Raw genomic sequence first — 22,616 nt, forward strand, 5'->3', positions numbered from 1 at the left:
AAGTGGCTCTGGTTATTTGCTTCTGTACCAGGTGGGGAGGGTAGTTGCGGGATGCGAAAGCTGTTGTCAGGTTGTTGGTGTAATGCTTCAGGGATTCTGGACTGGAGCAGATTCGTTTGCCACGAAGACCTAGGCTGTAGGGAAGGGACCGTTTGATGTGGAATGGGTGGCAGCTGTCGTAATGGAGGTACTGTTGCTTGTTGGTGGGTTTGATGTGGACGGACGTGTGAAGCTGGCCATTGGACAGGTGAAGGTCAACATCAAGGAAAGTGGCATGGGATTTGGAGTAGGACCAGGTGAATCTGATGGAACCAAAGGAGTTGAGGTTGGAGAGGAAATTCTGGAGTTCTTCTTCACTGTGAGTCCAGATCATGAAGATGTCATCAATAAATCTGTACCAAACTTTGGGTTGGCAGGCCTGGGTAACCAAGAAGGCTTCCTCTAAGCGACCCATGAATAGGTTGGCGTACGAGGGGGCCATCCTGGTACCCATGGCTGTTCCCTTTAATTGTTGGTATGTCTGGTTTTCAAAAGTGAAGAAGTTGTGGGTCAGGATGAAGCTGGCTAAGGTAATGAGGAAAGATGTTTTAGGTAGGGTGGCAGGTGATCGGCGTGAAAGGAAGTGCTCCATCGCAGCGAGGCCCTGGACGTGCGGGATATTTGTGTATAAGGAAGTGGCATCAATGGTTACAAGGATGGTTTCTGGGGGTAACGGATTGGGTAAGGATTCCAGGCGTTCGAGAAAGTGGTTGGTGTCTTTGATGAAGGATGGGAGACTGCATGTAGTGGGTTGAAGGTGTTGATCTACGTAGGCAGAGATACGTTCTGTGGGGGCTTGGTAACCAGCTACAATGGGGCGGCCAGGATGATTGGGTTTGTGAATTTTAGGAAGAAGGTAGAAGGTAGGGGTGCGGGGTGTCGGTGGGGTCAGGAGGTTGATGGAGTCAGGTGAAAGGTTTTGTAGGGGGCCTAAGGTTCTGAGGATTCCTTGAAGCTCTGCCTGGACATCAGGAATTGGATTACCTTGGCAAACTTTGTATGTGGTGTTGTCTGAAAGCTGACGCAGTCCCTCAGCCACATACTCCCGACGATCAAGTACCACGGTCGTGGAACCCTTGTCCGCCGGAAGAATGACGATGGACCGGTCAGCCTTCAGATCACGGATAGCCTGGGCTTCAGTAGTGGTGATGTTGGGAGTAGGATTAAGGTTTTTTAAGAAGGATTGAGAGGCAAGGCTGGAAGTCAGAAATTCCTGGAAGGTTTGGAGAGGGTGATTTTGAGGAAGAGGAGGTGGGTCCCGCTGTGACGGAGGACGGAACTGTTCGAGGCAGGGTTCAATTTGGATAGTGTCTTGGGGAGTTGGATCATTAGGGGTAGGATTAGGATCATTTTTCTTCGTGGCAAAGTGATACTTCCAGCAGAGAGTACGAGTGTAGGACAGTAAATCTTTGACGAGGGCTGTTTGGTTGAATCTGGGAGTGGGGCTGAAGGTGAGGCCTTTGGATAGGACAGAGGTTTCGGATTGGGAGAGAGGTTTAGAGGAAAGGTTAACTACTGAATTACGGTGTTGTGGTGCCAGATTGTGTTGATCGGAATTTTGAGGTTTTGGAGGGAGTGGAGCTGGAAGTGGGAGATTGAGTAGATGGGAGAGACTGGGTTTGTGTGCAATGAGAGGTGGTTGAGGTTTGCTGGAAAGGTTGTGAAGGGTGAGTGAGTTGCCTTTCCGGAGGTGGGAAACCAGGAGATTGGATAGTTTTTTGAGGTGAAGGGTGGCATGCTGTTCTAATTGGCGCTTGGCCTGTAGGAGGATGCTCTGAATAGCCGGTGTGGATGTGGGAGAGGAAAGATTGAGGACTTTTATTAAGGATAGGAGTTGACGGGTGTGTTCATTGGCTGAGTTGATGTGTAGGTGACGGATTAGGTGGGTGAGGGCAATGGATTGTTCAGTTTGGAACTGGTATAGGGACTGATGGAAAGAAGGGTTGCAGCCAGAGATGGCAACTTTAAGTGTGAGGCCTTTGGGGGTTATGCCAAATTTCAGACAAGCCGGAGAAAATAAAATATGTGAGCGTAATCTGGCTAGGGTGAAGGCATGTTTGCGGAGGGAATGTAAATAAAACTTAATGGGGTCGTTGTGGGGGTGTTGTGAGGGTGACATGGTATTAGAAGGTGGAAAGTTTAACATGAGGTTGAAATGAAAAAGAAAGATAGAAATATATGGGGAGAGATAAAACTGCCTACGTAGATCAACACCTTCAACCCATTACATGCAGTCTCCCATCCTTCATCAAAGACACCAACCACTTTCTCGAACGCCTGGAATCCTTACCCAATCCGTTACCCCCAGAAACCATCCTTGTAACCATTGATGCCACTTCCTTATACACAAATATCCCGCACGTCCAGGGCCTCGCTGCGATGGAGCACTTCCTTTCACGCCGATCACCTGCCACCCTACCTAAAACATCTTTCCTCATTACCTTAGCCAGCTTCATCCTGACCCACAACTTCTTCACTTTTGAAAACCAGACATACCAACAATTAAAGGGAACAGCCATGGGTACCAGGATGGCCCCCTCGTACGCCAACCTATTCATGGGTCGCTTAGAGGAAGCCTTCTTGGTTACCCAGGCCTGCCAACCCAAAGTTTGGTACAGATTTATTGATGACATCTTCATGATCTGGACTCACAGTGAAGAAGAACTCCAGAATTTCCTCTCCAACCTCAACTCCTTTGGTTCCATCAGATTCACCTGGTCCTACTCCAAATCCCATGCCACTTTCCTTGATGTTGACCTTCACCTGTCCAATGGCCAGCTTCACACGTCCGTCCACATCAAACCCACCAACAAGCAACAGTACCTCCATTACGACAGCTGCCACCCATTCCACATCAAACGGTCCCTTCCCTACAGCCTAGGTCTTCGTGGCAAACGAATCTGCTCCAGTCCGGAATCCCTGAAGCATTACACCAACAACCTGACAACAGCTTTCGCATCCCGCAACTACCCTCCCGACCTGGTACAGAAGCAAATAACCAGAGCCACTTCCTCATCCTCTCAAACCCAGAACCTCTCACAGAAGAACCACAAAAGTGCCCCACTTGTGACAGGATACTTTCCGGGACTGGATCAGATTCTGAATGTGGCTCTCCAGCAGGGATACGACTTCCTCAAATCCTGCCCTGAAATGAGATCCATCCTTCATGAAATCCTCCCCACTCCACCAAGAGTGTCTTTCCGCCGTCCACCTAACCTTCGTAACCTCTTAGTTCATCCCTATGAAATCCCCAAACCACCTTCCCTACCCTCTGGCTCCTACCCTTGTAACTGCCCCCGGTGTAAAACCTGTCCCATGCACCCTCCCACCACCACCTACTCCAGTCCTGTAACCCGGAAGGTGTACACGATCAAAGGCAGAGCCACGTGTGAAAGCACCCACGTGATCTACCAACTGACCTGCCTACACTGTGATGCATTCTATGTGGGAATGACCAGCAACAAACTGTCCATTCGCATGAATGGACACAGGCAGACAGTGTTTGTTGGTAATGAGGATCACCCTGTGGCTAAACATGCCTTGGTGCACAACCAGCACATCTTGGCGCAGTGTTACACCGTCCGGGTTATCTGGATACTTCCTACTAACACCAACCTATCCGAACTCCGGAGATGGGAACTTGCTCTTCAATATATCCTCTCTTCCCGTTATCCACCAGGCCTCAATCTCCGCTAATTTCAAATTTCCGCTACTCATACCTCACCTGTCATTCATCAACATCTTTGCCTCTGCACTTCTGCCTCGACTGACATCTCTGCCCAAACTCTTTGTCTTTAAATATGTCTGCTTGTGTCTGTATAGGTGTGGATGGATATGTGTGTGTGTGTGCGAGTGTATACCCGTCCTTTTTTCCCCCTAAGGTAAGTCTTTCCGCTCCCGGGACTGGAATGACTCCTGACCCTCTCCCTTAAAACCCACATCCTTTTGTCTTTCCCTCTCCTTCCCTCTTTCCTGATGAGGCAACAGTTTGTTGCGAAAGCTTGAATTTTGTGTGTATGTTTGTGTTCGTTTGTGTGTCTGTCGACCTGCCAGCACTTTCATTTGGTAAGTCACATCATCTTTGTTTTTAGGTATATATATATATATATATATATATATATATATATATATATAAATATATATATATATATATATATATATATATATATATATATAAAAGATGATGAGACTTACCAAACAAAAGCGCTGGCAGGTCAATAGACACACAAACAAACACAAACATACACACAAAATTCTAGCTTTCGCAACCAACGGTTGCCTCGTCAGGAAAGAGGGAAGGAGAGGGAAAGACAAAAGGATTTGGGTTTTAAGGGAGAGGGTAAGGAGTCATTCCAATCCCGGGAGCGGAAAGACTTACCTTAAGGGGAAAAAGGACAGGTATACACTCGCACACACACACATATCCATCCGCATATACACAGACACAAGCAGACATTTGTAAAGGCAAAGAGTTTGGGCAGAGATGTCAGTCGGGGCCCAAACTCTTTGCCTTTACAAATGTCTGCTTGTGTCTGTGTATATGCGGATGGATATGTGTGTGTGTGCGAGTGTATACCTGTCCTTTTTTCCCCCTAAGGTAAGTCTTTCCGCTCCCGGGATTGGAATGACTCCTTACCCTCTCCCTTGAAACCCAAATCCTTTTGTCTTTCCCTCTACTTCCCTCTTTCCTGACGAGGCAACCGTTGGTTGCGAAAGCTAGAATTTTGTGTGTATGTTTGTGTGTCTATCGACCTGCCAGCGCTTTTGTTTGGTAAGTCTCATCATCTTTCTTTTTAGATATATTTTTCCCACATGGAATGTTTCCCTCTTATATATATATATATATATATATATATATATATATATATATATATATATAAAACAAAGATGATGCGACTTACCAAATGAAAGTGCTGGCAGGTCGACAGACACACAAACGAACACAAACATACACACAAAATTCAAGCTTTCGCAACAAACTGTTGCCTCATCAGGAAAGAGGGAAGGAGAGGGAAAGACGAAAGGATGTGGGTTTTAAGGGCGAGGGTAAGGAGTCATTCCAGTCCCGGGAGCGGAAAGACTTACCTTAGGGGGAAAAAGGACGGGTACACACTCGCACACACACACATATCCATCCACACATATACAGACACAAGCAGACATATTTAAAGGCAAAGAGTTTGGGCAGAGATGTCAGTCGAGGCAGAAGTGCAGAGGCAAAGATGTTGTTGAATGACAGGTGAGGTATGAGTGGCGGCAACTTGAAATTAGCGGAGATTGAGGCCTGGTGGATAACGGGAAGAGAGGATGTATAGCTTTCGCATCCCGCAACTACCCTCCCGACCTGGTACAGAAGCAAATAACCAGAGCCACTTCCTCATCCTCTCAAACCCAGAACCTAAAATGTGTACCAGAGATGCAGTATCAGTCATACACTATACACCTTTAAATTCATTTATGCAATATCAGTCATACACTATACGCATTTAAATTCCTTTTTGTCATTCACTTATTGCAGCAGTCTTCAAGCTGCCCCACTGAGGAATGCTAACGTTCTTACTGGCTGCATCTTCGACTTGTCCCTTTTGACAGCAGTACCGAACTGTCTGGCAGGAATATTGGCGTGGAAGTCTGGGAGGCATACTACAGCAATATTCCCACTAACATCATGAACGTCTGTACCCACTCTTTTCCATGTGTTCCTTTCTTCAACTCTATACTTATCCATAACAACATATACTCACCTTCTTTGGCTTAGTAATCCCGTCCTTCACAAGACATACTATCCTTACCGTAGTAAAAATTAAGCATACAAGTTCAGAACATAAATCTTAAGCTGAATTATTTACCGAAAGTAAAGAGTCTGTGGTGAAGTCACTACGTTCACATTTCTGATCATAGTGCTAGGAGAACTCTTGCTTAACGTCTAACTTCAACTCTCAGTTCCCGAGGGGCTCATACAATGTATCGTGGTTCATGAGCCTTGCAATGCTATTGATGTATTTAACCACAGGCACTTTACCAGTTACAATCTGTGCTCCCTAATACAACTTTGTAATACTCCGTAACTCTTTCTCCTTAAAATAACTCCCCAATACTCGTATATGTTCTCCCATTATGCAATATACTGATTTGAATAGTTGTTTTCATGCCCACTGAACTGTAGGGATTTGGAGTGTTATAATGATATCATGGTCAATGGCACATCTTGCATCAGTGGTGTCTCAGTGCTTACTACTGTGCTTTGAGTCAGTTTTCATGTTGGGGGGGATTATCGCTGCGACACTTACCTATGTTTTAATTTGACAGAATTGTACCATGGTTTACAACTACCTCACTAGAAAACAGAATAAGCAGAAAGAGTGAGGAGAAGAAACTAAAGGAAGAGAAAAGCTATGCACATGACGCTGGCACTCTGTGGACATCAAACCACGTATCTACTAGCATAAACTCTTGAAGAACTACTAAATTCCTAATTCATATATCAACATTATTGTCAACAAACTATGCCTAAAATTACCTAATATCTGCATTGATGTAAACTTCTTTGGTACACAGAGCCTTCCTTGTCTCAACCAAGCACCCTCCCTGCCCGACCTGGCATATCTCCTTTCTTCTGGCATACCACATTGCGTGAATCAGTGCATAGGACCACATGACACACTAGGTTACATTGTGTACACACAACAAATGTTATTGTTTTATCCCTTTAACCCTTCCCAGATACCACAATCAAATCCGTACCTGAAATAATGAAAAACATGATGGTGCGTAGAGGACATATCCAAGGAACAAATTATATGAAAACCCCATGAGTGGTTACAAAATGCACATGCTGTTACCTGCTTACATTGCCGATGACCATAGCGCCTTTGCCAATCCTGCTTCTGATGCCAACATGTAGCATTTGGTGTGTGCAATGGCTGATACAAATGGGTGGAAGAACTGTTATTTTAGTTTTCAGGATGGCATTTGGCTCCACCTCATGAGCATCGTAGGTTTGGTGTATTTGTGAGGGCTACAGGAGTCTGTTGAAAGAGTAAGGTAGCTGCAACAAGACAAATTATGTGCATTTAAACTCTAAACTCTTATTATTGTTCTAACATGCTTGAGTAATTACAGAAGCATGGTTTCATCAAGTGATGCAGCATGGTATTGATTCATGCTGTCTGTGTTCCGGAGCATGGTCGGGCTTCAGTCCTCACAGGAGAAACATTGTCATGGAGATGGCAATAGCTGTTAGGCTAAGTGCAGTCTGAGTGCAGAGTGATCTTGTATAACGAAGAATTACCCAGCAGCACTGTGTCAGATACTGATGCAGCCGACTGGATTTTTGTTACGAGCGATGCAGGCGGCTGAGTACAGGATGTGGTGGCCGGTGATGGCTGTCCAGCAAAATGGTTCAAATGGCTCTGAGCACTATGGGACTTAACATCTGAGGTCATCAGTCCCCTAGAACTTAGAACTACTTAAACCTAACTAACCTAAGGACATCACACACATCCATGCCCGAGGCAGTCACGCGGTTCCGGACTGAAGCCCCTATAACCGCTCGGCCACCGCGGCCGGCGCTGTCCAGCATTTGCGGGTTCCCAGTAGCTGGGCTTGGTTGCAGGCGAGGTCTGCTTGTGGTTGGCTTGTTGGGAAGTGACAGAGACATTCACGTTTGAGCCCAATACCTGTGTCTGCATTGGCAGCTCATGGCAGATGATGATACAGCGATGGTTGACGATTTTGTGACTGATGCTCCAATGAACTGCTGACTTGCCTGGCCATACAATCAGTAATTATATGTAACATAGTGGTCTGTTGTGATGCTTTGGCTGCTAGAGCCACATTTGCTGTGTATTAAAGTGCTCCTGGATACTGTGAGCACTGGGGCACTGACCTGGAGGCAGACAGCGATGCTGTGGCACAACACTTGATCTGTGTGTTGCCACCAGTGGCCTGCTTTTCAGTGTTGAGACATGTTACTAGATCTGTCTTCACACTCAACAGTCAATATCAAAGCCTGAAGGTAATCAGCGAGTGCTCTATTGAAATATGATAAAGCTTTAATGGCATCATCTCAAGCAACATCCACGGAGTCTTTGCAGTTGCTTCTTATTACATTAGAGGAAAACATGGTAAATCCCCCCCCCCCCCCCCCTTTTAGTTATGTGACTTAAGAATTTAATTTAGAGTAGTTTGCCTCAGCCATCAAATTGCTGATAAATTGTTTTTATTTTCTTCTTCTTCTTCTTTCTCTCCACCGGTCTCATCAAACAGTATTTTCCCCACACAAGCCTCCAAAGAAAGGACATGTATGATATATTCATGAATAATTGATTTTTCAGGATCAAGTTTTATTAACGGGCGGAGAAGGTGGTTTCCTTAGTTTGTGGACACGTGACGATGAATCTAATACTGGCCATCAAACAAAGGTATGTAGTTAATGTTCTTAGTTCTTCGTAATGGATTTTTGTCTTCAATACTGATCTATATAAGTCTATATAATCTCATATTACCAGTAAACCAATATTTTATGTATGTGCTTCACAAATAAAGATAAGCTAAAGAAACAGTAAAGCCTACTAATCATCATTAAGAGAGCTGATATCTCTGCAGATTGGTTTAAACATTTTAGTCAGCCATGAAATTAAAAAATTGACCCTGACAGTAGTTTGTAGTCCTTTACATGCTCATATGAGATTTTGTTGTGACTTTATATATAGAGAGAGAGGTTGGGTATAACTTCCATGTTTTCTAAGTCTCTCTTCACTCTTCTCTTTATCACCACACGCAGTAGAACTTGCTAACTGTTCAGCAACATCACAGTCACTACCTGTCTATGGTTCACCAACTTTACTTGCTAACTGCTGTAGACTATTCCTAAATTACTTTGGGTTGAACACCATAGGTCTGAGGAGGATCTCATCTTTTTAGGCAGGCAAATATATTTTAAACAAAGGAGCTAGCTGTGCTTTTCATTCATACATTTCATAGCTCTGGCGTTATGACCATTAGCCAGAAAGATAACCGTCAGACTACTTATTCCATGAAATTTTAGGAATGCAGCCAGATTATGTCGACTTCATGCTATGACATTTCATGACAACTGTTCGGTGATCTTGAGGTGAGTGTTTTGCACTGGAGATTGATAGTTCACATCACTGACTTTATACCAAAACTTGGTGTGGAGAGACATCCATGAAGACAGTTGCTACACGAGGGACCTCTTATTGAGTTTCCTGCCCTCTTCGAATGTTGCTCTATGTGTGTTGTGTAGGCACATGTGTAATGGTGATACTAAGTGTGCACTCTCTTGTCTGAATGCGTGCTCACCAAGTTGAAATTCAGATGTCAAAATTAATGAAATTAACTGGTGCTAGACATTTCATTAATCATCCTTTATCTTTGAAGAAATTAAAGAAAACATTCAGTCCCATGCCTTATTCAGCAGACAGCAGACAGACCTTCTGTGCCAAACATATTTTTACCAGTTCCTTAATAATTGAATCGCAGAAAGATCTCATCAAAGCCAAGCTATCCATGACAGAAAATCCATGGAATGTCCTGTGGATATACAGTGCTCGGCCATGGCTGACTTACTAGGCTGTGAAAGACAAGTGTAATGATCATTTTCAATGCATATTTCATATTCTTTGTGTATTATCTGACCAGTGTAGGCTTTGCCACAATGGCAAGATATTGTGTACATTCCAACCTTTCGCAATCCCAGATTGTCCTTAAGTGAACCGAGAAGAGCACAAGACTTTGTGGGTGGATGAAAAATTACTTTGATGTAATGTCTCCTAAGGTTCTGTCTAATTTTGACAAAATATTGCCAACATATGTGAGGAATACCATTTTCTTGAACCACTCCTTCTCCCTTTGATTGTATGAGTGGTCAAATTTCTTCTTCCTTAAAGCTGTGCTGATCTGGTGTGGAGAATATCTATTATCATTGAACACAAATTGTAGATGTTCCATCTTCTTTGCAAGGCTATCTCCATCAGACACGACATGTGGCTGATGCATCAATGTTCGAAGGATGCCCATAGTTTATGATGGGTAGTGGCAGCTGGACACTTGCAGATACATGCCTGCATATGTGAGCTTATGGTAAACACTGATCCATCCACTTTCCAGCAGACCAAGATGTCTGGAAATGGCAGACAGCCTTCTCTGCTTCCATTGTAAATTTTATATTCTTGCATTAGACTGCATATGCTACAAAAAGAGTGGCAGTTCTTCTTCACTGTGGAGCCACACTACAAAAGTATCATCTACAAATCCTCAGCCAAATCAAGTGCCCTCTCCTCATCGTCTTCCATAAGAAAGTTTGCCACCAGAGAGGAGAGAGGACTATCCATTACAACACTATCAATTTCCTCAAAATATTCACTGTTGAATAAAAAGTTGGTTGAGGATAGGACATGATAAAATAGCACTGTTATAATGGCTTTAAACTTACTGCTGATGAGTGACAACAAATGCAAGAGAGGATCCAGTGAAAAATGAGACGTCATCATAGCTTACTAATAAGTCTCACTTGTTGAGTCAAAATGACATTAGTCTATTAACAAAGTCACCTGAGTTGCAACTATGATGGGAGCGCTTCCCCACAAAACGTCTCGGTATAAATGCAAGATGTCTAGCTAAGTCATGCGTTGGAGTACTGATATTGCTCACAATAGGACGTAATGGAAGACCTTCTTTATGTACCACTGGAAGAACATATATAATCCATGTTGGAAAAGTGCTGTGACATCTTAATCTTTTCACAACTCTTGTGGAATGGAAGATGAATTCAACAAGACTAACATTTTTCTTTCCACTCTCTCTGTATGGTCTTTATCAATCTCCCATTACTTTGATTCACTTAACAAGCTATAAATAGTCTGGTCATAGATTGTGTGTAACAACAGCACAGTGGAGTTTCTCTTATTCACTGGAAAGACAAAGTGTGTGGCTTGTTTCACATCTTATTTCTTCTGCTGCGCCACTGGGAAGAGTTCTGATATGCTCTTCAACAGCACTAATAAAATCAATTAAAGGCAAGGATCTAGGCATAGGCGCGAAGTTCAAGTGTTTCCCAAGCCATGACAGTGTCACATAGCCCAAAACCTTATTCATAAAACTGACCATGCAGTGTCAAAAATCATCTTCTTGTCGTAACATTTCTGATGGTTCGGCAAACTTGGAAGTTTGTCTTGTAGCAGACTCCTTATAGAACCATATGATTTTGCCCAATCCATGCTGTCGTCACATTCCCAAGAGAGAGATGGGACGTTGGAAGCATTCTCTATGTGCAGATAAAACAGCTGGTTTGAAATGATATCCAGTTCACAGCAAGTAACACGAATCCTCTCTCCTTCATTAATGTTAGGCTTGGCTTACGTGTGATGAATTTTGCAGTGGCAGTCTTGATAGAATGTGTCACTCTGGCAAACTTTGGATTGAAGCTATTGTCCTGGCACTTCAGTAAAAAACACAAAGAATGTAACAATCTTTCTGGCGTGTTACATAACTTATCCAACCTCTGGATGTGTGACACCATCTCCACAGTGAAGAGGTATCTGATGTGATTCTTGAAATTTTCCCAGCATAAGACTATTCTATGAAGTTCTGGGTTTGAAGCCAGATTACATGGACAACTAGACATGATATTTTGCCTGGCAACCATTCAGCCATCTTCAGATAAATGTTTTGAACTGGAGATTGCCAGTTCACAATCACTAACTTTATTCTAAAAATTGTCATGGAGATGTATGCACAAAGGCAGTTCCTAGATGAGCAGCCTCTATCAAATTTCAGCCTCTTCAAATATTGCTCTATCTGTGGTGCACATGCGTAATGGTAATACTACAGGCACACACTGTCAGAATGCATGCTCACTGAATTGAAATTCAGATGTCAAAATTAATAAAATTGACTGTCACTTTATGTACCATTAGTAATAAAATGTTTCCTTTCTGAACAAATTCAAGAAATCACTGGGTCTCACGCCTTATCCAATTGAAAGCCGCTACCATGATTAATAAGATCTTCCACCAAATCGTATTTCAACTGATTCTGTAATAGATGATGGCTCGATCTTCACACATATGCCTAGAACCTTGCCCTTAACGGATTTTATTAGTACTGTTGAAGATATCAGACTTCTTCCCAGTCAGAAGAATTAAGATGTGAAACATGGCATGTACTTACGAGGGCTTCACCTCGAAAGAGTAATGTTTCCTCCATGGAAAAAGCCACACTACGCAAGCTATGACATGATCCTTACATGGTGGTCATAGCTTGTTGAGTAAACCAATGTACCAGAAGATTGATAAAGACCCCACAGAGAGACTAGAATGCCAAATATCAGCATTGTTAAATTCGTCTTCCCTTCCAAAAGAAGTTACGTAAAGATTAATACCTCACAGTTCTGTTCCACCATGGTTATATGGTCTATAAAGAAACACAAAGAAGGTCTTCCGTTATGTACGAGGGCAGTTCAATAAGTAATGCAACACATTTTTTTTCTCGGCCAATTTTGGTTGAAAAAACCGGAAATTTCTTGTGGAATATTTTCAAACATTCCCGCTTTGTCTCGTATAGTTTCATTGACTTCCGACAGGTGGCAGCACTGTACGGAGCTGTTAAAATGGCGTCTGTAACGGATGTGCGTTGCAAACAACGGGCAGTGATCGAGTTTCTTTTGGCGGAAAACCAGGGCATCTCAGATATTCATAGGCGCTTGCAGAATGTCTACGGTGATCTGGCAGTGGACAAAAGCACGGTGAGCCGTTGGGCAAAGCGTGTGTCATCATCGCCGCAAGGTCAAGCAAGACTGTCTGATCTCCCGCGTGCGGGCCGGCCGTGCACAGCTGTCACTCCTGCAATGGCGGAGCGTGCGAACACACTCGTTCAAGATGATCGATGGATCACCATCAAACAACTCGGTGCTCAACTTGACATCTCTGTTGGTAGTGCTGTCACAATTGTTCACCAGTTGGGATATTCAAAGGTTTGTTCCCGCTGGGTCCCTCGTTGTCTAACCGAACACCATAAAGAGCAAAGGAGAACCATCTGTGCGGAATTGCTTGCTCGTCATGTGGCTGAGGGTGACAATTTCTTGTCAAAGATTGTTACAGGTGATGAAACATGGGTTCATCACTTCGAACCTGAAACAAAATGGCAATCAATGGAGTGGCGCCACACCCACTCCCCTACCAAGAAAAAGTTTAAAGCCATACCCTCAGCCGGTAAAGTCATGGTTACAGTCTTCTGGGACGCTGAAGGGGTTATTCTGTTCGATGTCCTTCCTGAAGGGGTTATTCTGTTCGATGTCCTTCCCCATGGTCAAACGATCAACTCTGAAGTGTATTGTGCTACTCTTCAGAAATTGAAGAAACGACTTCAGCGTGTTCGTAGGCACAAAAATCTGAACGAACTTCTCCTTCTTCATGACAACGCAAGACCTCACACAAGTCTTCGCACCCGAGAGGAGCTCACAAAACTTCAGTGGACTGTTCTTCCTCATGCACCCTACAGCCCCGATCTCGCACCGTCGGATTTCCATATGTTTGGCCCAATGAAGGACGCAATCCGTGGGAGGCACTACGTGGATGATGAAGAAGTTATTGTTTCAGTACGAAGTTGGCTCCGACATCAACCAGTGGAATGGTACCGTGCAGGCATACAGGCCCTCATTTCAAGGTGGCGTAAGGCTGTAGCATTGAATGGAGATTACGTTGAAAAATAGTGTTGTGTAGCTAAAAGATTGGGCAATAACCTGGTGTATTTCAATGCTGAATAAAACAACCCCTGTTTCAGAAAAAAAATTGTTGCATTACTTATTGAACTGCCCTCGTACTATTGTGAGCAACATCAGTGATCCAGTGTATGACTTAGCTAGATATCTTGCATCTGTACTCAGATCTTTTGTGAGGAAATGCCTGTGTCATATTTGCAACTCCTGTGACTATTAATAGACTGAAGTCACTTTGACTGAACAAGCTACCATGTCATCTCACTCTCCACTAGGGTCCGTCTCCTACATTCATTGTCACTCATCAGCAGTAAGTTCAAAGCCAGTATGCTGGTCGCTGTGGCCGAGTGGTTCTAGGCACTTCAGTCTGGAAATGCGCGACTGCTACGGTCACAGGTTCAAATTCAACATTGAATATTTTGAGCAAATTGAGTGTTGCCATGGATAGTCTTCTCTCCCTTCTGGTAGCTAACTTTCTTATGGAAGACTATGAGGAGAGGGCGCTTGGTTTGGCTGAACTTAAATTTTCTGGCTATATGTAGGTGATACTTCTGTAGTGTGGCCGCACAGTGAAGAAGAACTGTCATGTGTTGTGCAGCACCTGAATTCTATCCATGACAATATAAAATTTATAATGGAAGTGGAGAAGGGTGGCTTCCTGCTATTCTGGACAACTTGCTCAGTCGGAAATTGCATGGATCATTGGGGAATTCCATTTACCGTAAGCCCACACATACAGACTTGTATTTGCAGAGGTCCAGCTGCCACCACTCATCAAAAAATAGGGGTGTCATTTGAACACTTGTGCACCAGCCACAAGTTGTGTCTGATGGAGACAACCTTGCAAAAGGAGCTAGAACATCTACAGTGTGTGTTTAAAGATAATGAATATTCTTTACATCATTCCAGCACAGCTGTAAGGTAGAAGAAACAGAACCAACCCACATGATCAAGAGGGTATGAAGCTGCTTAAGTCCCGACCATTTCTCCCATATGTTGGCAATATTTCATTGAAATTAGGCAGAATTTTTAAGGAAACATTATGTCAAAGTAATCTTACTCCTGCCTACAAAGACTTGTGCTCTTCTTGGTTCAGTATATGATAATTTGGAATTGTGGGGAGCTGAAAACTACAGAGTACCTTGCTAGTGTGGCAAAGTCTACACTGAACAATGGAAACTCCATGTAGAAACGTCAACAATTAGGAAAAGATAGATTGCTACTTACCACAAAGAAGGCACATTAAGTTGCAGAGACAGGCACAATCAAAAGACACTTACACGAAGCTTTTGATCACAGCCTTCATCAACAAAAGAGAAACAGAGAGACACACACAAGCAGGCTGCTCCATCTTTTTGAACCAGTTCAGGCACTTTCCTTGGCAAAAACTCACTCTCACTAATGGTCAATTGTGAATGGTCGATTTCAGTTTATTGGGAGAATCTTAGGAAAGAGTGGATTACCTGTAAAGGAGATTGCATACAAGACGCTGGTGTGATCTATTCTTGAGTACTGCTTGAGTGTTTGGGATCTGTACCAGAAGACATGGAAGCAATTCAGAGTCAGCCTGCTAGATTTGTTACCAGTATGTAAGTGCTACGGAGAGGCTTCGGGAACTCAGATGGGAATCCATTGAGGGAAGGCAATGTTCTTTTCGAGAAGCACTGTTGAGAAAATTTAGGAAACCAGCATTTCAAGCTGACTGCTGAATGATTCTTCTGCCACCAACATACATTGTGCATAATGACCATGAAGATAAGATACGAGAATTAGGGCTCATACGGAGGCATATAGAGAAGCATTTTTCCCTCGCTCTATTTGTGAGTGGAACAGAAAAGGAAATGACTAGTAGTGGCACAGGATACCCTCCAACATGCACCATATGTGGCTTGCGGAGTATCTATGTAGATGTAGATATAGATGTAAACCATGGAATTCCCCCAGATGGCCTAGCCATAAAAATTCCTTTCTCTGGATCCCACCCCTCCTTTCACTATGAACTTCACCTTTTCAGATTATGCCAGCACCGGGCCCTCATAAACCTGGTATAACAAAAACATATCTCCATGGCATGGGCACCCCAATTCACCTCTGCTCCCTTTGAAGGATGCTACTACTCTGCAATTCCTGCTCCATACATCACATCTCTGAAACTGAGCCCCTCCCTCTCCAGCACCTGGAGGAACATTTCCAGACACCACCTCCCTAAGTTACCCAACTTGCTATCATACTGCCTGAGGGCACCACTATCCAACCCCTATCCTACCCACAGTGTTCCTCCTCACCACCCCTCATAGCAGCTAAACCCTACCTAGCTGATCTTTTCAACTTGCCACATCTCCTAATACTCCCAGCACTCCAACAAATCCAGAGCTAAAACATTCCTGGAACACCGTTGATAACCTTTCCACCAAAACCCTCAGCTCCACAGAGTTTCAGTCCTATTGAAAGACCTTACCATTAGCCCCAAACCCAAATTTAACCATGTGGGACTTATCAAAGACCTATTCTCCTTCTCCTGATCCCTGCAGTGGAAGCACTTCTTTGCCGCCAATCCCTCCAACCAAAACAATTGTAATTCCAATTTTGAACCCTACCTCGCCCAGTTCATGACACTATCCAACCGTGATCCACCCCTCCCCCCTTCCCATAAAACCACTCCCTGATAACCTTCCAGGAATTCCTTACCTCCTTTCCCAGGTCCCTTACTCAGAATAGCTACCTTTCAGCAGAAGAAAAACTTGCCATATGCAACCTCAAAACAAATCCTGACTTAATCATTTTGCCTGCAGACAAAAGGTTCCACCACTGTTGTTATGATTTGCAGTGACTACATGGCGGAAGGCCTCCACCATTTATCAGATTCCTCCACCTATAAATTTTGCCAGAGTGATCCCATTGCAGAAGTCCAACACAATCTCCAATTCCTGCTTTAGGCTTCCTATGGTATCCTGCACACCCGTCTTCTACATGCTCCCCAAAATCCGCAAACCCAACAACCCTGGCTGGTTATTGTTTTCTTGTTGAAAGAATTTCAGCCCTCGTTGACCAACGCCTCCAACCAATTGCCCATAATCTAGCCTCCCACATCAAAGCTGTCAACCACTTCCTTCACTGACTCTTCACCATCCCCACCCCATCCCGGATCGCTACTCGTCACTATTGACTCCACCACCATATACACCTACATCTCTCATGCCCATGGTCATTCCAGCATTGAACACTCCTTTCCCAATCCTTCAGACTCCAGACCCACTACCTCATTTCTCATCCACATTGTATATCTTAATCCTAACCCAAAGCTACTTATGCTTTGAAGGAGACTGGTGAATTCACCTTCAGACACTGTCCTGGACATATCGTGGGTGGATTCACTTTAGAACCCTATCCTGGCTGCAACGCATGTTGGATCCACCTCTGAACCCTATCCTGGTCAAAATGTGTTATGGATCCAACTATAAGCTCTATCTCAGTCCTAATCAGAATCTATGAATCTACACTGTGCTGTGCACCCCCCTCCCCCCACCCACATGAAACCGATACACATACATGTACAGAAAAATAGTTCAGTTGTGCTAGGTGTTGACAGCTGTACTACATTTACGAGCAAATTTAGAGTACATGGCTAGAAGTGACATCTTGATCACGTGAATAGAAATGACATAAAATTGGTAAAACTGAGGGAGAATTGGAGTGTGGCTTACATGTCTGCTTGGGGCAGGAAAATTCTTATATGTGGGAATGAGTGTGGGACTGCAGGAGAAATACACAAAATGTTGGAAATATATTGCCTGCATAGGAATATTAACAGTGTTACATTCCACACACCTAAAATATCGGAAACCACACTGCTTTAACATTATAGCATGTTTAAGTGCAAAACAGTGTACCTTAGGAATTTGTGTTTATGCTCTATGACAATTTCTCTCTTTCCGATATATTCTTACCGTGGAATTCAAACCCTACAACAATACTACAGAATTGCTAGCAGAAGTGATGTACATGAAATGTTTTGAACTCCTTCCATCTGGAGCTCCGTCTTGCATGAACCATATGTCACAGAGACATATACAAAGGTGCGATATGTTGTTTGTTGTGGCAGATGTGCAAAGCAGCCACCCCAGGTCTCCACAGTTATCAGGGATATCCTTTTGCTAGCTCTACTATGTAATTATGATGTGTGTGATACCTCTGTAAAGATGATGTGTAGATGAATGTCCCTTTTTATTATATGTAGTAAAATTTATGAAAGACGCCATTGCAATACTGCTAGTGGAACTTTATTGTGAGCTGTGGAATTTTAGATGTATGTTTCTGCCTGTAAGAAGTTTCTTTTTCAAATGATAATGTTTTATCTTTTTTCAGCATTTTAAAATGAAACACAAGAGCAAGTCAAAGCCATATCAACGTGAGTAGAATGCCTGAAAGAAAAGCAATTTAATATATTTAAAAAAAAGACTGTTTTTATTTGTTTAATCCTAGCTGTCAAATCCTGACAAAAACAGCTCTGCTTGACAGTTTCTAATTTTATGCAAGATGTACAGATTATGTAATTGAATTATAAATATGTATTTATTGACTAAAATACAATGTCTGTGTCATCAGTAAATTAAATCTGTTTTTATTTGGTACTTATACAAGGTGTTCCAAAAACTGCGAACATAGGGATTAGTTACTTACACTAAAACAAGAAAAAATGTGTCTAGTAAATATGGCTCTAAAATTTGTGGCCTAAGGCCTATGAGCACTTGTTCATCTTCAATACTGTGAAACATCTCTTTTACTGCAAGGACTTTGCTTTCCATATTTTGGGAGGAGATAGTATGAACCAAAGCAATAAAAAAAAGGGCCAGTCAACAGTGAGTCTAAAATGCATACTTTAAGAGCCAGTGAGCACTTGTTCATCTTCTCAAGTGTGAAACACATCTCTTTCTACTGAACAAGTGATTGTAGCTCTTAAGGTATGCCTTTTAGAGCCCAAGTTAACCACACATTTTTTTTCTGTTTTGGTCCATACTATCTCCTCCAAAAATATGGAAAGCAAAGAGTGTGAAATACAAAAGATGTATTTCATAGTATTGAAAATGGAAAAGTGTTCATGGCTCTCAAGGTATGGACTTTAAAGCCTATGTTTAGCATATATTTTTCCCTTGGTTTGATGTAAGGAACCTGTTCCTAAAGCTTGTCAGTGTTTTTTTGGGACACCATGTATACTTCCTCACATTACCTATTACTATGACTCAGTAGTACTCTGATACGAGTAAAACTGCTGGTAATTGTTGAAGAGTTGATTATGAACTATAGAAGATGACTACAGTGGAAAATATCATCTTTTGAAAAAAGAGGAAGGGGGGGGGGGGGGGGGGGAGAGTTTAAAATCTAAACATTTTAAAACAACACACAAGAAGTACAGAGTTATTCACAAGTACCTGCGAGGTTTCAGAAGGTGACTGTATGAAGACTACAAGACATACAGAAAATAAGTAAGTATCAGTAGACAGAGAAATTCTTAAAGTTTTAAACTCACTCACAGTTGCTCAATATGGGCACTGTTTGGGATGCAGCAGATGTCAATATGATAGTCAGACTCCTGCCGTACACATACCAACACATCACAATCAGTATCAGTGACCATTAATTCTTATTCCTCACAACTCTTTCATATTAAATGGCAGTGGATGCTGGAACATGTGATGCCATAACCACATAAGAAGAAATCACATGTACTTAAATCGGGGCAACTGAAGAAGAGAAGAATCACAAAGAGAAGGGCGGCTTGTTTTGTACTATTGTGAAATAGGGGAGATAGTGCCACAGACATGATATGTGAATTGGAGTGGCAATCATTAAAAAAAAAGGTGTTTTTTCATTGCGAAGGGATCTTCTCACGAAATTTCAGTCACCAGTTTTCTTCTACGATTGCAGAAACATTCTGGTTGGCACCCACCTACATGGGGAGATATGACCATCATGATAAAATAAGAGAAATCAGGGCTCACACAGAAAAATTTAAGTACTCATTTTTCCCACATGTCGTTCGAGAGTGGAATGGTAGAGACACAGCTTGAAGGTGGTTCATTGAACCCTCTGCCAGGCACTTTATTGTGAATAGCAGAGTAATCGTGTAGATGTAGATTTTCTGTTCAACACCAAGGCTGTTGGGCACTGAGGTAATCATGAATGTGTGAAAGAAAATATGCTTGAGTACCACCTTGTTGCAATGCAAAAAGAAGTCCTCATTGTCTTGCCATAATTGTGACACAAGCCACTGCTGTACCAAGTCCAGGTACACAAAACCTGTCACAGTTTTCTCCACAAAGAAAAAGGCTCCATAAATTTTGAACAGGATATGGTACAAAAGGCATTAATTTCAAGTGAATCACAAATTTGTTCCACAATCTAATGTGGATTTTCTGTGTCCCAAATATGCACGTCGTGGCAATTCACCTTTCCAGACACATGAAACTTACTTCATCACTGAAAACCAACTCCTGTGAAAAACCATCTGTCAACCAGTAGCTGCTGCAAGTCACTGCAAAAGTCAGAATGAAGTTCATTGTCCCAAGTAGTAAGTGCGCGCAACCATTGCAGCTGCTGTGATGCAACATGCAGATGTTTGTGTAGAATGTGCCAGATGGTTTGCAGCAGGGTCTGCAGTTCACAGCTCCCATTGATTTCTTGAAGCTCTTGATGAATAATTCACTCATATGGTCCATATTTCCTGCACTGATGGTTTCAGCTGGCCTGCCCCACCCCCACCCACGCCCCCGTGCACCACAGAGGCAGCCAATCTCATGGAATGTGACAATGTAGTTTTCTGTTGCAACATTCTTGAATAAGTGCTTCACAGTTTTTTTTTTTTTTTTTTTTTTTTTTTTTTTTTTTTTTTTTCATTTCAGGTTTGATTCCGAGTCCTTGGTAGACACCTTATTCGATTAATTTTCTGCCCACTCAAGAAAATTATGAGTGTTACTGCACACCATAAAAGACACCTTTGCCTTGGTGTTCCTGGAATTTATAAAATACCTTGTGAATGTGATAGCAGTTGTGCTGGTCAGTCAATAAGTTTTGTTGTTGTGGTCTTCAGTCCTGAGACTGGTTTGATGCAGCTCTCCATGCTACTCTATCCTGTGCAAGCTTCTTCATCTCCCAGTACCTACTGCAACCTACATCCTTCTGAATCTGCTTAGTGTATTCATCTCTTGGTCTCCCTCTACGATTTTTACCCTCCACGCTGCCCTCCAATGCTAAATTTGTGATCCCTCGATGCCTCAGAACATGTCCTACCAACCGATCCCTTCTTCTAGTCAAGTTGTGCCACAAACTTCTCTTCTCCCCAATCCTATTCAATACCTCCTCATTAGTTACGTGATCTACCCACCTTATCTTCAACATTCTTCTGTAGCACCACATTTCGAAAGCTTCTATTCTCTTCTTGTCCAAACTAGTTATCGTCCATGTCTCACTTCCATACATGGCTACACTCCATACAAATACTTTCAGAAACGACTTCCTGACACCTAAATCTATATTCGATGTTAACAAATTTCTCTTCTTGAGAAACGCTTTCCTTGCCATTGCCAGTCTACATTTTATATCCTCTCTACTTCGACCATCATCGGTTATTTTACTCCCTAAATAGCAAAACTCCTTTACTACTTTAAGTGTCTCATTTCCTAATCTAATTCCCTCAGCATCACCCAACTTAATTTGACTACATTCCATTATCCTCGTTTTGCTTTTGTTGATGTTCATCTTATATCCTCCTTTCAAGACACCGTCCATTCCGTTCAACTGCTCTTCCAAGTCCTTTGCTGTCTCTGACAGAATTACAATGTCATCGGCGAACCTCAAAGTTTTTACTACTTCTCCATGAATTTTAATACCTACTCCGAATTTTTCTTTTGTTTCCTTTACTGCTTGCTCAATATACAGATTGAATAACATCGGGGAGAGGCTACAACCCTGTCTCACTCCTTTCCCAACCACTGCTTCCCTTTCATGCCCCTCGACTCTTATAACTGCCATCTGGTTTCTGTACAAATTGTAAATAGCCTTTCGCTCCCTGTATTTTACCCCTGCCACCTTCAGAATTTGAAAGAGAGTATTCCAGTCAACATTGTCAAAAGCTTTCTCTAAGTCTACAAATGCTAGAAACGTAGGTTTGCCTTTTCTTAATCTTTCTTCCAAGATAAGTCGTAAGGTCAGTATTGCCTCACGTGTTCCAACATTTCTACGGAATCCAAACTGATCTTCCCCGAGGTCGGCTTCTACCAGTTTTTCCATTCGTCTGTAAAGAATTCGCGTTAGTATTTTGCAGCTGTGACTTATTAAACTGATAGTTCGGTAACTTTCACATCTGTCAACACCTGCTTTCTTTGGGATTGGAATTATTATATTCTTCTTAAAGTCTGAGGGTATTTCGCCTGTCTCATACATCGTGCTCACCAGATGGTAGAGTTTTGTCATGACTGGCTCTCCTGAGGCCATCAGTAGTTCTAATGGAATGTTGTCTACTCCCGGGGCCTTGTTTTGACTCAGGTCTTTCAGTGCTTTGTCAAACTCTTCACGCAGTATCTTATCTCCCATTTCATCTTCATCTACATCCTCTTCCATTTCCATAATATTGTCCTCAAGTACATCGCCCTTGTATAAACCCTCTATATACTCCTTCCACCTTTCTGCTTTCCCTTCTTTGCTTAGAACTGGGTTGCCATCTGAGCTCTTGATATTCATACAAGTGGTTCTCTTCTCTCCAAAGGTCTCTTTAATTTTCCTGTAGGCAGTATCTATCTTACCCCTAGTGAGACAAGCCTCTACATCCTTACATTTGTCCTCT

The 22,616-nt window shown here is 42.7% G+C and overlaps 1 protein-coding gene across 3 annotated transcripts in view; it reads left to right on the forward strand.

Moving 5' to 3' along the window:
- LOC126088551 (WD repeat-containing protein 89) overlaps window positions 1-18,344 on the forward strand; it is a 235,217-nt gene extending 216,873 nt beyond the window's left edge. For all 3 annotated transcript variants that reach the window (XM_049906731.1, XM_049906732.1, XM_049906730.1), the window contains 2 exons: window positions 8,376-8,462; window positions 18,143-18,344. In XM_049906731.1, coding sequence (XP_049762688.1) covers window positions 8,376-8,462; window positions 18,143-18,193 — 138 coding nt within the window. In that variant the 3' untranslated portion in view covers window positions 18,194-18,344. The remainder of the gene's footprint in view (window positions 1-8,375; window positions 8,463-18,142) is intronic.
- Window positions 18,345-22,616: the final 4,272 nt, after the last annotated feature.

This window comes from Schistocerca cancellata, chromosome 6 (genome assembly GCF_023864275.1).
Source record: "Schistocerca cancellata isolate TAMUIC-IGC-003103 chromosome 6, iqSchCanc2.1, whole genome shotgun sequence".
NCBI classification, from domain to species: domain Eukaryota; kingdom Metazoa; phylum Arthropoda; class Insecta; order Orthoptera; family Acrididae; genus Schistocerca; species Schistocerca cancellata.